Source organism: Arvicanthis niloticus, chromosome 22 (assembly GCF_011762505.2).
Source record: "Arvicanthis niloticus isolate mArvNil1 chromosome 22, mArvNil1.pat.X, whole genome shotgun sequence".
NCBI lineage: Eukaryota > Metazoa > Chordata > Mammalia > Rodentia > Muridae > Arvicanthis > Arvicanthis niloticus.
Genome location: NC_133429.1, coordinates 9,996,296 through 10,014,851, shown reverse-complemented (window position 1 = coordinate 10,014,851; position 18,556 = coordinate 9,996,296). Strand labels below are relative to the sequence as shown.

Genomic DNA, 18,556 nt, shown 5'->3' with positions numbered 1-18,556 from the left:
TGCACAGGTATCAATCATCAAGTAACTTTCTGGATTCTGATAGCTTCCGAGATTACTGTATGGGTACTGAGTGCCCTATGAATGGATACAAGCCTTTGCACTTCCCCAGCAAACCACACCTTAGTCCTATGGACCAGAGCTCACACTACGACAGCTCCTCTCCTCTCTCCACCTGAACTAGACCTAGAATCTGGTTCCTGCCATTTCTACTTTTCTGAAGTGATGCTACTCTCCAGAGCTATTTACTGAGGCAAGATGCCTGACACAGTTCCTCTAATCCCCAATCCTCCTGAGAAGGGTGCTTTGCTACAGCCAATCATATCACTGGACAGCCACTATGACAAAATCCTTAGAGGGCACTGGAATAAACTCTAATTGTATGAACTAAATCATTTTCAAAACGAATAATGTACTTTGTAAAACAGTATTTATTCAATATCTAATATGTATATGGCACCAAAGAGACTACAAAGAAATTAAAATAAAAAAATTTAAAAGCCCACAATATTGTCAAGAAATTTGTGTTTTCAAACACAAAGATACAGTCATAGGCAGTCCCCTACTTACTGCCCAGCCCACTGACTTCCTGCAGTGAAGTAAGTCAGTTTTAATAAAAGGGTGGGGGGGGGGAGAAAAGGGAGCACTGTATTTAGTCAAAATAATCACTATAATCACTGACCAAACACACAGAAAGTCATGAATGAGCCTCAATAAAGCGACATAACAACGCTGGGGGCTCGGATGGACATCTAAATGGTGGGTGGGTGGTTTTATTGACAGACTCTCATTATGAAGCAAGGTTAGTCTACAGCTTGCCATGTACCCCAGGCTGGATTTGAACTCAAGATCCTGTTGCCTCGGCTTTCTCAAAGTTAGGACTAAAGGCGCACAATGCCATCTCTAGCTCAGGTCAGTCTTTATTGGCATAAAGAAATGAAACAGTTTGGGCTCTGATTCATATTCTGAAACCTTTACCCATTTATTAGTTCTAAACCTAACTGGTGAAATCTTCAAGGTTTTTGTTTTTTCTTTTTTTAAGAGACATAGGACCACATCACCTATAGATAATGGTGGCTAACTCTTGCTCCTCAGTGTTGATGCCTTTCTTCCCCTTTTTCCTGTCTACGTGTTTGTACTCCCAGTGTGACGCTGAGCAGATGTGGAAGGAGTGGGCGCTCTTCCCTGGAACCATCACACAGGCGACAGCTACAGCTGATGTAATTTTAACTCTGCTTGCTCTTATTTTACTGAGAGTACATCAGCTCTGACCATCAGTGCTACTGGCCAATGGCTTCCTTGAAGTCTCTGGCTTTGATATCAGGCTGAGAGACTGACATCATAAAACATGCCTGGGGTCATTATCTCCGAATATTTCGTGGAAGCTTTTGTTGTCTGGAGTATTAACTGTTTAAGGTGTATTTGTGTGTGTACTTAGGTACCTGAGTTGTTGAGACAGGGTCTCACTCTGGAGCCCAGGCTGGCTCCACACTCATGGTAACCCTCTTTTTTTCTCTTTAATCACTACTCCAGTGTACTTGCTGTGTGTCTAGTCAGGTCTCAGTGGGTCCATGTTTACAGAGATGTACCCACTGCCAGAGGCTGAGTTTCTGGCATGTAATCCTTCATGACACCCTGTGGTCCTCTCCATTCTGCGGCACTCATCACAATCCTGTGCTTTCTTTTCTGGCCCTACTCTGAGTCTTTTCTCTTCTTAGTCTAGCTACGATTTTGTCAATTTCCTTCAAGAAAAACCTTGCCATCATTTTCTTCATTTGTTCTGCAGCTTTCCTACTTGGTTTACCTGTACTTCGCTCCTTCTCTTAACCCTGGGCTCAGTTTGCTCTTTGTCAGTTCCCTGCTGTGTGGTACTCAGCTGCCTGCCATCTTCTGGAATGTAGGGTTTATAGCTATGAGTGTCCTCCTCCCTAGAGCTGCCTGTGCTCCATCCAGTGGGTTATGGAGCCTGTCTCCAGGCTCATCTGGCTTAAGATGTTTAGTTTCCGCTTTGAGATCTCCCACTGGCCACTTGTGGGAGGCTTACTGTTGAATTTGCATATACTTATTTACTGTCGACTTTCCAGTCTCACACCATCACAGTGACACAAGGCAGGACACCATGTCTGCTTCCTAAATGTATTAGCATTTGTCTCGTGGCTTGTTGTGAGGTCTATTCTAGAAAGTCTCCACGCACACAAGAAGAAAACACATCGTCCGGCTGTTGACTGGAACACTTTGTAGACTGTCGGGCTCCTGTGAACCAACATTTCTTCACTGGGCTTCCATCCGGATGACCTACCTACCCATTGTGGAAAGAAGGGTGCTGGAGTCCCCACTGTTCTTGTGTTGTTCCTCCTCTTCCCTTCCAACCCATTATTAACTTTTACATATTTCAAAGCACTGACATTGGGAACATATAGATTTACAACTGCTGTATCTTCTTTGTGAATTGATCCTGTGGAATTTTTCCTGTGTCCAGTTCATTGAGCAGTTTGGTTGGTAGCCTCTGAGCCACGTAGGATGGAGTCTCTATAGCCAAAACTTACCACTTCCAAAAGGAGCCTCCTTTCCTCTCTAAACACTGCTCAGTGTTTCCAGAGTAGTTCAGAAATTAAACTCTGCTTCCAAGGGCCAGGCTTCTCAGCGAGATGAACCGGATCTTAAAAGTTAAATGTGCCTCCTTCTAATCTTTGTGTTCAGAATGAAAACACTGAGCTTCTGAGGCCCCCTAGTGCTCAGGCTGCTGCTGCTGCTTTAGCAACCCAAACACAAATGAAGGTTCAAAACACCTGTAAACTGTTAAATTAATTGTGGAATTAACTGGTAGCCCATTTAAAAAGGAAATCCCTTGGGGGCATCAATTACACAGATGAAATGGACAGGATCCATAACACTGCAAATTGAATAGCGTTAAGCCAACTTTCAGAAGGCAAGTAAAGGCTTGGAATATCCTAAACAACATTTAATAATGTTGTCGTCTAAGATTATGGAACACTGCACTTGCTTTTACTCCTCACTCATGTTAAGATCACTGCATCACCATGCAAGGTTTTGGGTTCAAGCCTCAACTCCGCAGAACAAACAAACAAAGTGATGTCTGATTTAAGGGTTCACACCCATGATCACAATACTCAGAAAGCTGATGAAGGATGAGATTGAGAGGCAGCCTCAGATACATAGTGAGACCCTACCAAGACCTGACCTTAATTAATGTGGCACCACATAACACTCAAAATGTTGAAAGCTTTCAACAACACATTATTGTTAAGTTTGGGACTCCAGTACAAGGGACTGAGGTCTGTATTGTACATATTAAAGCAGATCTGGCCTCCAGATTTTCCCAGCATCCCTCATTCCTACCTGTGGTACCTGTCCCCAACCCTGAACTTTCTAGCCCAGGGGCTAGGCTGCCCGTTCCCCTCAGAGGCTCTTCCAGATAAAATCCAGACATTTTGGGCTCTCCCCTCCCCTCCTCCTCCTTTCTTCCCCCTCCTTCGTTTCTTCCTCCTCCTCCTCCTCTCTGCATGGTGCCCTTTCTCTCAGACCCCGCTCCATAGTGACGTGGTCCTCGGGGCCAGTAAATTCACCAAGAACAGCTTCCCAATAAATCTGCATTTAATATAATCTAATCTGGCTTGAACTGGCTCTTTTCACCAGCAGAGAAATAACCTATCAATTATGATGTCATTCATTTATTTAACCTGTATGGGTGTTTTAACTGCAAGGATGTCTGTATACCATGTGCATACACAAGGAGGCCAGAAGAGGCCACCAGATCATTTATGACTGGAATTACAATTGTTTGTGAGCTGCCATGTGGGTGCTAGGATTACAGGCTTGTAGTATCATGCCCAGTTAATCTGTGGCAGGCCAGTATATCCTCAATGGTGCTGGAAGAAACCCTTCATCCCCTTGTGTATGCCTTTTCTCTTAGGCCCCCCTCACAGCAGGAGAAACTAGGAGAAACTTCTCTACTTTAAAGTGAGTCAAAGGGCACTGAGCATCCTGTTTGGACTCCTACAGCTTCCTCTTGATGACAGAGTCCCAAACTCACAATCCTCCTGCCTCAGTGACCCAAGTGCTAGGATTACCGTGTGTGCCACCATGCCTGACCTGACAAGCTGTCTTCTCCAGCATAAATAATAACACACACACTCACACCCCTCTTAATAACTGTATTCTCATGTTCAAAACATGTAACAAAACAGTAGAAGGTAACTTCTAACTGGCTATCCTACTAGAAGAAAGTACAGAAATTATGGAGTATGACAGGCTTGTGTTCAACTACAAGACCAGAAATGAATAAAGCTGGGTATCATATATAACTCCTATGATCCTCTGTTTTCTCAGCTGAAGCTACAAAGGATACCTAGGTGTTGTAACCAAATACCTGGGAGGTAGAATGTGAAGGCAAGTTTGAGGATAACCTGAGGTTACATGAAGAGGCTGCCTCAAGAAAGAAAAGCAGGCAATGGGGCAGAAAGGAAAGAAATTAAAGAAGATAAACATCACCTCAGAGTTCTGAACTTAGTGAGGAAAAAAATGTACATGAGAAACACAGCACATAAAAAACATATAGGTCCAGTGTTCCAGTCAGTGTATGAGAACCACAGCATGGAATAAACATACAATCTACAGCGTTCCAGTCAATGTCTGAGGACCACAACATGGATTAAACACACAAGCTACAGTGTTCTAATCAATTTTACCCCTAGTTCTAACAGATGAAAGTCACCATTGGATTTGTGACATTTTACATTTCTCTTAAAGGCTCTGAATAATGCCATGTTTAGTTCCAAGTTAACTTACCAAGACAAGAGTACAAACCCTGACTTATCCAAGCTAATATGGCGAGAGTTATCAGATCACCAAAACTAGCAGCAATGGGTGTGGCCACATTGTCAGGGTTTATGCCTGTCTTCTTGGAGCCAACGATAACTCCAACCATTATTATTCCTAGGAGAAAGAACTCTAGTTATTTTTGATGCAGACTTGGAAAATCCATTCCCCAAATACTGAAACATACAGCATAGATAAATAGCACACTGGTTTCAGTTAGAATGCTCAAGTAAACTGATTGAGCAAACAAAACATTTTACTGTAAACACTTTGGCAAAATCCCCTAAAACTCTTAAAGATCACAGAACGTACTGGTTCAGAGTTGCATTGACTGTAAAATTAAATTAAAATTTCTAACTTAAGGACGTATATACTTTAAATGTACTATAAACATATAGATCAAAGATTTTAATTTTAACCCTTCAAGTGTGAAAATGTTAAGAATAGGGGAGTCCTATTTATGTGCATACTAAAAAAATATGCCATATATGGTAACTAAAAATGCTTCTTCTTATTGTCCAAAACAAAGTATAAGAAAGCAGGAAGCGGGACATGATCACAATGTGAACTCTAGGGTTCAGAACAGAGGATACAAGATACTCCTGGGAGATCATTTGTTCAGTGGGTAAGAGCACTTGTTCTTACAGGGGACCTGGGTTCAGTTCTCTGTACCCACTTGACACTCTGGCACACAGACATATGGACAAGCAAAGTATGTGCTCATATACAATAAATAAAATAAAAAGCAAAAAAGAAAAAGAAAAGAAGGGGAAGTGGAGGGGGCTAGAGAGATGGCTCAGCGGTTAAGAGCACTGACTTCTTCCAGAGGTCCTGAGTTCAATTCCCAGCAAACACATGGTGGCTCACAACCATCTGTAATAGGATCTGGTGCCCTCTTCTGGTGTATCTGAAGACAGCAACATATAAAAAACTTAAAAAAAATAACAAGAATATGGTTTTTTGAAAAAATAATAATCTTTGGGGCTGGGGAGATGGTTCAGTCATTAAATACACTGGCTGGTCTGGCAGAAGACTTGAGTTTGGTTTCCAGCACCCATGTGGTGACTTACAACCATATATAACTCAAGTTTCGGGGTATACACCTTCTTTTGGTCTCCAAGGGCACCAGGCATGGGCACATTGTACATACATACATGTAGGCAAAACATTCATACACATAAAATAAAAATAACTAAATCTTTTTAAAAAAATAAAGAAGAAGGGTGTGCTGGTATATGTCTTTAAGCCAAGAATTTTGGAGGGAAAGGAAGAAGCCAGTGATTATCTATGAGTTCAAGGCCAGCCTGGTCTACATAGTAAGTTCTGGCTAGCTGAGGACATTTGACAAGACCCTATAACAAAAACAAACAAATAAAGAGTTTAAAAGATTCTTTTCTTCTCTTTGAGGCAGGATCTCACCATGCAGCTTCTGCATGTCCTGGGACTTGCTATGTCCACCAGGCTGGCCTTGAACTCACAAAGAACTGCATGCCTCTGCCTGCCCCTTGGTGCTGGGATTGAAGGCAGCAAGTACCATATCCAGCTTACAAGATACTCTCTGGCTCAAGTTCCTGTCTCTGAGCCAGTGGCAGACAAAATGACTGAGTGCTTACACTGCCAGATCTTTATTTTCTTGAATCATACAAGTGAAAAAAAAAAAGGTAACATTTATGTCCATAACCAAGAGTATAAGAAAAGAAGACAAGGAAATAACATCATACAAAGAAATGGAACGTGTGTAGCTCACACAGGACCCGTCCATCATTCTGAAACATAGCAGTTATGGGAAGTAATAAACAGCATCTCACCACACCTTCAGAGTACCTGTGGCAGCAAATGTTTTGTTCTGCCATGCCAGCTTTACGGGTAATTAGCCCAGGTTCTAGGGAATAGGGCTTAAATTCTTGCCGAAGGCCACAGAATTTATGATTCTAGGCTAGTACACAAGACTGTAGCTCATAAAGCCAAACCTGCAAGCAGCAGAATTTGTGTCTTGCACCAAGCGATGCTCATATCTTATACACCAGGAGGCTGTCATCATCAGAGCTACTCTTGTCATAGGGCATTTGAAAAGGGAAAGAAAATGTTTATATAGCCATCCAAGATGGGGTTCTACAGAAACCTTCCCCAGATCAGCACCTTTAGAGCCAGCCCTACATGGAGACTCCTCTCAGGCCACACCATCCTGGCAACTGCCCATGGGATAGCTGGGCATCGGAAACCAGAGCTGTAATCTGACTGACCAGGAGGTGAAGTTTCCTCACCTAAGAAGTGTAGTTTACAGGACCTGCTTTATACATATTAAAACAGTTAAAACGTCTAGTGACCATATAAAATGAGTAAAGCCAGATAGAGCAAGGATTATAAAAACCCACTTAAAGTTTGAGTTTTGCAAATTGTAGACATTTCACTCTTGATGTATTGAAATTTTTTAAGTAGCACTTTCTAAATGAAACAAAGTTAGAAAGAGGGTTTTATTATAATTATTTTTTAATGCAGCAAGATTTATCCAGGCATGATGGGTCATACCTTTGATCACAAACAACTGGCAGGCAGAGGTAGGGGGCATCTTTGTGAGTTTGAGGCCATCCTCGTCTACATAGAGAGTACCAGGACAACCAGGGCTACATAGAGAGATCCTGTCTCAAAAACAAAACAGAACAAAAAACAAAACTACCTTAAAAAATGTAGTAAAGACTAACTTCAATGATTATATTCTGTGACATACATGTCACATGTATGTGCTCATGTCGATAAATACACAGAAGATAATCCTGTAAATTCTAACGCAGTTAATGTTTATTTGGGGATGTGGTGTTTGAGACAGGGTTTCTCTGTGTAAGCCTGGCTGTCATAGAACTCAATTTGTTTGTAAATCAGGCTGGCCTCGAACTCAGAGATCCACCTCTCTCTGACTGCCAAGTGCCAGGGTCAAAGGCATGTGCCACCACCGCCCAGCTCAGTTAATTTAAAAGTTTTTTTTTTTTTGCTTTTGTTTTTAAAAAACATAGAGCCAAAAATATGCTAAGCATAAGCACAAGGTTATATTTGTATTGTCATAGAAATGTAAAGTTTGGAGTTTTTTAGTTTGTTTGGTTTTTTTCTGTGTATACTTGTGTATCTGAGTGACTGCAGATGTTCTCAGAAGTTCTCGGTGTTGGATTCATCCTTTACCCTGGGCTGCAATCACAGGCAATTGTGAGCTGCCTCATGTAGGTTCTGGGAACTGAATTCCAGTCCTGTAGCAGTACAGGAAGTACCTTCAACCAAAATTTAAATGAGGGATTGTTTTTGAAACTAACAATTCCTGGAATGCTTGTGATAGGCCTGAAAGTCCCCTGTGCAATTTCCAGGAAAGCATTTTTCTTAACTTTTAAATTAGGTAAAACAGTGAGTGTTTTGACCATTGTAGTATTCTTACTGAAAACTGAGCAGTAACATCTACCTATGGCAAAGGGGACAACCTCATAAAGCCTGTTCTCCACTGTGTTTACTCTGTGTTTATAAAATATTAAAAACCAAAATTAACCAGGTGGTGGTGCATGCCTTTAATCCCAGCACTCAGGAGGCAGAGGTTGGTAGACCTCTATGAGTTTGAGGCCAGCCTGGTCTACAGGGCTAGTTCCAGGGCAGCCAGGGTTATATACAAAGAAACCCTGGGTCTCAAAAAACGATAGATAGATAGATAGATAGATAGATAGATAGATAGATAGAAGACAGACAGATGGAAATAGATCTGAACTAAGGCTCTTTAAAGTTTATGTGGAAATTTTCTACCATTTTCATCGAGAACAAATATTTTAAAAGCTGCCATCCTGGGAAATCAATCCTTTCATTGAACTGTCCAGAAGTGCCAAGCCGACCTTCACAGCTCCACTTACCCTGCAGTAGCGATGCGATGAAGGCGGTTGCCACACTGCTGGAGCACAGAAGCATGGAGTGGCTGAGGTAATACTTCCCTTCTGGGATCCAGCCCAGTATGATGGCTGCCACAGCTGCTAAAAAGCCGACCACTGTAGCCTGAACCTAAAAACATTTTTGTAAACTCCAGATTAGTAATTCTTAAGACTTTAAACTATCATTAGTTAATCATTACACACAAGATCATCGGTGGTGCTGTGTATGAACTGAACTACTTTCCTTTTGACAAGGTCCTAGATTTTAGTTTTATTATCACTTAAGACAGTGGGCTCTCCAACTGCTCTGATCCAGCCATGTCAACAGGCATGGAGTGAGGGGTCACATCTTTTTTGTTTTGTTGTCGAGACAGTCTCATTGAGTGGTCCTGGATGGTCTGGGACTCATCATGTAGACAGAGCTGAACTCAAACTCTCATAGGTCTACCTTTTGATGTGGATGATGAATGAGAACCAAGCTCTATTACTCTGGGGGAGCAGCGAGTGCTCTTAACTGCTGAGCCATCTCTCCATCCCTCCATGCCTGCCCTTCAGTACTCTACACTCATCTTCTCCTCACAAGTGTTACTGGTGAGCTTCAGGGAGAAGATAACTTCCCTAGCTCAGCCCTCAGTCCCCAGCTTCTCTTCTTCCTTTTCTCCAGCCACAGCCTTGCTCAAGGGCATCTGCTGTGCCCTGACAGGTCTGCCCACGTTCCCTGTTCATCACGAGTCCTTAGGAGAATAAGCCAAACATGCTGGCAACTAGTGTCAGCAATTTCCTAGCCATCTCTGGCAACCATCCTAAGCACGTTACAGGAACGAGGAGGGCAAGGGAGTGACTGCTGGAGGCTGGTGTGGGGACTGTCGCAATGACCTGTGTGGGTCACCCAGGACAGGTTCATGCTCACAGCTTATGAATGTTCAGTGCTGAAAGCCATATATTCTCAATTTTTAAATTTGTTACAGTGCTCTATTTATCTACAAACATTTGGAAGCTCTTGGTTTTGTTTTGCTGTTGTTACAGGGAACATTTTGTATGTTTGGCAAGTACTTTCCCACTGATGTACATCCCTGTTTGTAAATGTTTCACCACTTCTGCTTAGATTTCTACAAGGTCAAGATGAAAGGTTCTTAAGAGTGTTCAAAGAAAATACTATGACTGAAAAGACAAAATGAAGCCCAGGAAGGTTATATGAACTGACAGAGGCTCCAAAGCTGGGTGACATTAGAGCTGAGCTTATAGCTGGGCTTTTATTTCCAGGAACCCTTTTGTCCCTGAGATGCAATGCACAAAATTATATTCCCACAACCATGTTCTCAACCTTATGGCCTCGCTGAGATAACATTAAAATTAGTGTATATTCCTGGTGCTCATACTAGCTAGAGTTACTCATAACAGGTGAAATCTCTGACTTAAGAGTTGGGGAAAAGTAGATAAGAGGCAGAAGAGACACCTCAGACTAGAAAGAGCCATAGATGATATATAATTCCTGGCCCAGTAGACATGTTATTGGTATCTGAGTGGATTTATTAATATTAATGATAACAGTAAGAAAGAGAAATCAGCATAAACAGATGAGCACATTACCAGAAAAGAGCTCAGTTTAATTACACAACTAATACTTACTTGAAATTTCTAATTTAATTTCCCAGAGAAATTAATGCTAGTTTCTTATTTTTAATACTGATTTAGAAACATTAAAGTAGGCAGTCTTTGTATTGGTTCCTGTAGACCCAGGAAGATCCATCTGAACATAGGAATTTGAGATCAGACCAAGAAACAAAACACAAAAAGCAGGGCCTGATGATTGTGCCTGAAAGGTTGAGGCAGGGGGATTCTGTCTGAGTGTAAGGCCATCCTGAGCAACACTGGAAGGCTGCCTCAAAACTCATAAAGAGGGGGAGAAAGACGGGGGTCAGCTGGAAGAGTGCTCGGCTTACATTCACTTACATGCACACACACACACACACACACAAAACGGGTTTAATCCCAGTCACCACATAAACCAGGACTGCTGGTGCACATCTGTAGTTCTCACACTGCTGAGGCAGTGGGGGGACCAGAAGTTCAAGGTCACCCTCACCTATATAAAGTGTTTAAGGCCAGCCTGGGATACATGAGATCCTGTCTACACCATTATAGTCATAATAGAAAAGTAGAGTCATAAATGAAAGCAGAGAAATAGCATGTGTGATGGCTTAGGTGGGACTGCCCCCTGACCCCACAGGCTCATGTATTTCATGCTTAGTCACCTGTCAATGGAACTGTTTGGGAAAAATTAGGAAGAGGAGGGGCCTTGTTAGAAGAGGTGTCACTGTGAGAGGACTGTGAAGTTTCAAAAGCCTTTACTCAAGCCCAGGCTCTCTCTGAGTCTCTGTGTTTCTCTCTCTCTCTCTCTCTCTCTCTCTCTCTCTCTCTCTCTCTCTCTCTCTCTCTGTGTGTGTGTGTGTGTGTGTGTGTGTGTGTGTGTGTGTGTGTATCTCACTGCCTGCTGCTGATCAGGATGTAAAGCTCTCAGCTACTGCTCAAGTGCCATGCCTGTTTGCTTCCAGCTGTAATAATCAGACTCTAAACTGTAAGCAAAGCCCCCAATTAAACACTTTGTTTTATAAGAGTTTGTCATGTGTTTCTTCATAGCAACAGAACAGTCAGTAATTAAGACAGTCTTAAATATTTATATAAATATCACTACAAAGGCTAGCTCTATTACAGTTATAATGTTTTTTTTTTTTATGTCTTTCAGTATTTGTGTTCTTTTTTTACATTTGGAAAAAGTTAATCAGTTTCTAGAAATAAAGTAACTTTCAAAGGCCATGGGTATCAGTTGATTCCATTAACTTTTGGGGGTACTAAGTTGTTATTTGGATTCTTTGATGGTAAACTTCGCATCCCAGTTCTGTAAATAAGCTCACACCACTTACCTGCTTTAAAGCCAAGTTGCCAATGATGAGATTCCACTTCTCAATGGGGGAGTCCATCTTTCCGACATTTACCTGTGAAGAGGATACTTTTATGTTCCATTCAGTTGTCTGTTTTATTTAAACAGAACACAAGGTCTTACAGTACAAAACACACCTTTAGCAATAAATCTGCTATGTGCAGGCTGTGCTCAGAACAATCCCCAACTCAGCACTGGCCAACACACCTTTATTAATAAATCTGCTATGTGCAGGCTGTGCTCAGAACAATCCCCAACTCAGCACCGGCCTGCTACGTGACACCCTGCCTGGTCAAGATGAGACAATCGGCTCTTAGGTGACAAGTTACAGTCATGCATCTGCTGGAAGACAGCTGTAACCACATTACCAACTGTCATCCTCATGCCACACTTGGTATACTGAGGCCCAATAGAAACAGTGGTATAATTCTGAGCTGTTGGCACATAATTCCATGGCATAAAAGTAATTTAATTCAAGAGTTACTGCCAAAGAGTGTATATAAACAAATCACTCACGTTTGAGTCATGACTGCAATTCCTAGCAGAGTTCAGTAGGTTCACAGATTTCACTGTGTACCTCCGACTATCAAAACGTATATACAGCTTTCTGGTAAATGGAGGGACACTTTCCAAAACAAGATTAGAATTCACATAGTCTTCTGCTCTGCAAGCCAGATAACTTTCTTTCTCAACTACTCAGGATTAAAAAACTTTCTTTCTCAACTACTCAGGATTAAAAAACAATCATGCAAATGTGCCAAGTTTTTCTAATGTCATAATTTGGAAAGCAATGGACAATCATTAGCAATACACACACAAGCACGCACAAAATTTATAAATATATCACATTGAGTTAGACTTTAATTATTCTTCATCTACTCATGGGAGATTTTCAAATGTTATAAAAACATCTGCAGCCTGCAATATGGCTCAGTGGTGAAGGCAACATGAGTTTGATTCCTGGAAGTCACACAGTGGAGAAGGGAACAACTCCAGCAAGCTGTCCTGACCTCACACCCACATGGTATGTCTGTGCTCACACATACACATACCTGGTAGGTGTGTGCTTGCACATACACAAAGACTAAATAAATAATTTAAAGCTTTTAATTTTTTTTTCACAAGGGCAAGTAAAGGGTTTACAGCACACGCCAGGCCCTAGCTCAATATCCAGCTCCACAGAAACACATGATGTGAAGTTGTTGTTTACAGATAGATTTAACTGTGGATGAACTGGAGCTGTCTCAGTAGCAGCAGAGCAGCTGGTCAAGTGTCACATCAAGATGCCATGTATTCGATTTAGAAAACATATTCTACTCTGCAGTCTCCCTCTGGACTTTAGGTCAAAGTATCCCGCTAATGCAAACACTGAGGTTTCTCGGTGCTTTAGAACAATTATTCCTGCTGTCTTTATACTCGTATTTACTAAACCTGAGCTCCTCTTGAGAGAGCAATAATTAAAGAGTGAATCTCCCTCAGAGTTAGAGCTCCAGAGGCAGGCAAAGATTAGTGTTGCAACTTCAGTAACGATTAGATGTCAATAGTTATAGTTAACAATCTTCAATGACTCCAAAGGAAGCCTTACACACAAAGCCTCCACGGCTGTTAATAAGCCACAGAGGCTCACACGCTCCAGGGTCCACAGAGACCAAGGCCAGCAGAGTGCAGAGAGTACTGACTCAAGGATCTGGGCCAGGTTCACTTGGTACCATCACTGCAGACCTCTTCCCAGGCAGGGAGCTACATTCCACAACTCCTGTCCAGACAAACATGCAGGTTACTGTGGGACGGGAATTACTCAACACTGGGAAGGCACTAGTGAATGGGGGGGGGCATGATTTCTGGAAGACAGACAGAAACGGTGGGCATGGAGACATTTCTTGCCAAGGACACACGGCTGTCTTCCCTGTCCCAGTACCTACACTGTTTCTCCAACCATCCCACCACCCCCTTCACTTTTCTACCCTCACATTACCACAAGCCCACAGAACAACACGCAGCTGATGAGGTCATAGATCTTAGAGAAGAACCTAAGGCTGGCACTCTCCTAAGCCAGTATAATTCCTAACTGCACTCTAAATGGTATCCTTCTAGCCACGGGTACGTGTAGGTAGACCTCAGCCCTCATCAAAGAAGATTGTTTTATCCTGCGATGGAGAGATGGCTCAACCGCTAAGAGCACTGTTGCTCTTCCTGGGGACAAGGGTTCAGTTCCCAGCACCTACGCCGCAGCTCACAACTGTCTGTACTTGCAGTTCCAGGTAACTCAATGCCCTGCTCTGGTCTCTGCCTTACCAGGCACACTCATGGTGCACAGATATACATGCAAATAAATAAAAAGATGATTTAGCAGCAGAGACCATTGTACAAAACTACCACTGTTCAAAATGCAGAGAGCAGCTGACCACAGAAACCCAGCCCCGGTTGATACTCCTTCACTAAGGGCTCAGGGATCGTCAAAAAAGAGCGGGTGAAAAGGTTACAGGAACCAAGGGACCACAGTGTCTGCTGTGAGACCGTGTCTTCTAGTCACGACAGGGAAGCTACACCCCTGAGATCTCAACAACCTGGCTGCCTAAACAAGAGCAGAACAATTCTAATCCCAGCTGCCATCCCAGTGTAGACGGGGCGGCCTCATGGGGCTGCCCTCCTAGATGAAGAGATACAGGCAGGTAACTGCTGAGGGAGGAGAGCGAGTCTTTCCCAGGGATGAGCCTCTTGAGCACTCCTGTAGTACCAAGTGGTCAGCCCTGGAAGCATGCACATCCAGGCGGCACCGAAGGCCTTCAGGGAGTTGTGTTTCTGCATCTGTTTATAAGTATATGTAATGGCCAGGGTTAGAGAAGAGGAGGCCATGAATCTGGGAGAAGGCAGGAATGGGGCAGATGTGGGAGGGTAGAAGGAAGAAAAAGAAAGGGGGAAATATGTAATTATATATTGATTATATATTTTAAACCCTCTAATTATGAAAAAGAGCAAATCAGAAGAAAGGAGGCAGAGCAACAATGTCTGTGAGCGAGTAGGTGGAGTGGAGAGTGTGGTAGGGTACCGAGAAAAGGTGAGGCTTGCGGTGCTCCTAAGAAGCCACCGACTTGGAGCTGCATTACTGCCAGTGACCTAAAAATGCACACGCTCAGTCACACACACTGGAGATCTGGCCCTCTGGGTAATGACCACGCATGGCAGCTCAGGATGGCCTTGAATTCACTGGGAATTACCTGCTCCTGTCCCCACTTCCGCCCCCATCCCTGCCCCTCCCTCACCCCTGACTCCAAGAAGCCCCACCTCTTTGCACAATTCTCAGTCCACAGAGGAGAGAAACTCCAGCCCTACCTCCCACAGAGATGCTCTGGTTGATCCCTGAACCAGTGACCCCAGTGACAGGTTTCCTCCTAGTGCTGTGCTTCTACACCATTTTGAAACTCTCCTCTCTAAAATATTATCAGAAAACATGATATATACAGACCCATGAGGAAAATACTTAACATAAAACAGATACTAGAGCAGAGTAAAAAAATATTAAGGCCAAGTTGGGTGTGATTTCTCACACCTGCAATTCCTGCATACACGAGGCCAAGGCAGAAGACAGTAACAAGTGCCAGGCCAGCCTGGTCTACAGAGTGAGTTCCAAGTTAGTCATGGCTATACATGGAGACCCTGCCTGACTTAGAGCTTCTATTGCTATGATGACACACCATGACCAAAGCAACTTGGAGAAGAAAGGGCTTATTTGGCTTACACTTCTATATCATTGTTCATCATTGAAGAAAGTCAGGACAGAAACTCAAACAGGGCAAGAACTTGAAGGCCTGCTGATGTCCAGGCCATGGAGGGGTGCTGCCTGTTGGCTTGTTCCCCATGGCTTGCCTAGCTTGCTTTCTTATAAAACCCAAGGCCACCAGCCCAGGAATAACACAATCCACAATTAAGAAAAATAAATGCCCTACAGCTGGATCTTATGGAGGCATTTTCTCAGTCGATAACTCCTCTCAGCTAATTCTAGGTTGTATTGAGTTAACATAAAACTGGCCAGGACGCGGTCTATATAGTTTTCCTCCAAAAGATTAGATTCAGCTTTATGAGACTTAATGTCAACAGTGGATTAAAGATGAGAAGTCTTACTTAAAATATATTCTTTTTTAACTGGATTTCCTACAGCATGATCTATTTCAAAAGAGAATGACATAATCTATTACAAGTCTAAACAAACACTGGACAAGGCTCAAGAATGACAGATGCATTTAGAACAATGTTCTTTGAGGCAATTGAACCAAAACTTCACTATTCCTGGCAAAGTTGTCATGCTGCTTAAACGTTTGTATGCTTAGCTGTATTTATCAGAACAAAGTCCACTTTGCAACAAGTGACGCAAGAAGCCACCTTTTAATTCCCGCCCAGTAGTGTTCTCCTCCTCAAACGCTTCCATTTGGTTTTTTAAGACCACTGCCTCAGTTTCTCCTGGACTCAGGTGTGGGTGATACCCATGTCCGTCCACTACTTCTCAAAACCACAGGAAAGCCCCACATGCTTTTGTTTTTCCTTCTTAAAGGCTGAGGCTATACCCAACACATTCCATCTGGATGCCAAATGATCAAGCATTAAAATCCAAATTCAGCATATCAGTAGATGTCGCCATTCAATTAAGCACTGGAATAAGGAATAAGCATATATTTTTAATTTTAAACATTTATCAAGATTTCACTATTAGATTTTTTTTAAGAAATTTTTTATGTGTTTGTGTGTTTGAAGGGGCACACGCACATTGTATGTACATGCATTAGAGGCCAGGGCACAACTTAGGATGTCATTCCCTGGGTGTCATCCACTCTGTCTTTTAGACAAGGTGTCTCCTTGGTCTGCAACTGACCAAGTAGGCTAGACTGGCTGGCCAGTGAGACTCAGGGGTTCTCCTGCCTCTGCCTCTGCAGGACTGGGATAACAGGCATACACTACCTCAGATCGCACACTCAGATCGCACAGTGGTCCTCACACTTGCACAGCAGGCATTCTGCACACTGAGCTATCTTCCCAGCCCCCATCACTTACTTTTCTAAGAGTTTTAAATGTATTTATCGTACCACATTATCACTTGAGAAAAAGACATCCTTAAACTTTGGGTTGAAATATATAATACAGGAAGCTGCTTTTGGGGTGGGGGGTGGTTCTCCAAGACAGAGTTTCTCTGTGTAATGGCCCTGGCTGTCCTGGAACAAGGCTTGTCCTGTAGACCAAGCTGGCCTTGAACTCTCAGAGATCCACCTGCCTCTGCCTCCCGAGTGCTGGGATTAAACACATCCACCACCACTCCCTACGTGGGCTTTCAGAGCTAAAGATAATTTTTAAAGTTTTTAAATCTAGATAATCTTAGACTATGTAAATATATGTCATGAGTCTCTACTGTATTCTTGCCCCTAGCACAACTGTTAAAGAAAACCTATCTAAGCATGGTGGCACATAGCCAGGATTTACAGAAGCAGACACGGCAATCAGCAGGCTGTTACTGGCAATGACCCAGTGCAGGTGTTTCTCCAGGCCATTCTGTTCCAGGTATCAGGTGAAACCATGCTTGGCACACAGGCAGTACACGGATCGCTTTAAGTAAATCACTAGACAAGCAAGTAAGTCAGTAATTGTCTAATGGTTGGTCTTCTGCCTCATTTTTAGTTGTGTCCATTTTATGCCTCTACTGTCATTCACTTATACTAATTGTCAAGTCAGTCATGGTACTGCATACCTTCAATCCCAGCACATGGGAGGCACAGACAGGGCATCTCTGTGAGCTTGAGACCAGTTCTCACTACACAATGAGTTCCAGGCCAGCCGAGGATACAGCATGACACCTTATCTCAATTATATATATCATATGTATATGATACATAATATAATAACATGGGCTATGATATATATATCATATATATGTATATATATGATATATTATATACATGTATATATTTATAGTATAATTATATATTGTGTATTATTTATTATATTATATATTATATAAATATGTGTACTTATATATTTTGTATTGTGTATTATGCATTATATAGTATATATAAATATTGGTATTAATAATCTATATTATGTATTTTATATGTATATAATAGTACATATTCATATTTATAATTTATATATTATGCATATTATATACATTACCTATATTATGTTTAATATTATATATTATAATATCTTGTATTATATTAAGTATAATAATACATATATAATATGTTTATATATGTAGATATAGATTCAGTATTATTTATTTATTTATAAGTGTTTGCCTGTATGCATGCATACCATAAGCTTGGTGCCTGGAGACCAGGAGAGGATATCTGATTTCCTGGAACTGAAGTTATGGACTGTTGTGAACTGCCATGCAGTGGGATTGAATGCAAGGAAGTGCTCTTAACCTCTGAGCTGCCTCTCTCAGCTCCTGACACAACATTCCCTATAATGATAGACCATTTGAGCGTGGTTAAACATCAAATAATGGGTCATAAATCAAACTATGGGACTCTATAATATAAAAGGAGATAGCCATGTGCAGGGCAGTGCACACCTTTAATCCAAGCACACAGAATCAGAGGCAGGAAGATCTGAGTTCAGGGCCAGTCTTGTCTATATAGCAAATCTGAAACACTGTCTGAAAAAACAGCAGTAGGTAATACAGCATAAACATGGATCCTCTGATATGAACAGATGAGCACTATGTGATAGTCAGATTATAAAAGAGAATACAAAGGATACTCGCTCTACTTTCAGCTCAGCCGACCTCAGACCCTTACACACTCTCAGCATCTGCCCACCCATGCACTGCACACTAATCACACCTGCTAGCTTGGGCTGGCATCCAAGGAGGCAAACACACCGAGGCGTCTGGTGA

The 18,556-nt window shown here is 42.2% G+C and overlaps 1 protein-coding gene and 1 long non-coding RNA gene across 5 annotated transcripts in view; one reads left to right on the top strand and one right to left on the bottom strand.

Annotated features, from left to right (window-relative positions):
* Slc41a2 (solute carrier family 41 member 2) overlaps positions 1 to 18,556 on the bottom strand; it is a 95,885-nt gene that overhangs the window by 54,660 nt on the left and 22,669 nt on the right. For all 4 annotated transcript variants that reach the window (XM_076919838.1, XM_076919839.1, XM_076919837.1 and 1 more), the window contains 3 exons: positions 11,657 to 11,728; positions 8,718 to 8,862; positions 4,807 to 4,953 (listed from right to left, as the gene is read on the bottom strand). In XM_076919838.1, the coding sequence (XP_076775953.1) occupies positions 4,807 to 4,953; positions 8,718 to 8,862; positions 11,657 to 11,728 (364 nt within the window). The remainder of the gene's footprint in view (positions 1 to 4,806; positions 4,954 to 8,717; positions 8,863 to 11,656; positions 11,729 to 18,556) is intronic.
* Positions 1 to 18,556, top strand: part of LOC143436023 (uncharacterized) — a 45,480-nt gene that overhangs the window by 15,256 nt on the left and 11,668 nt on the right. The gene's annotated exons all lie outside the window — the stretch shown is intronic.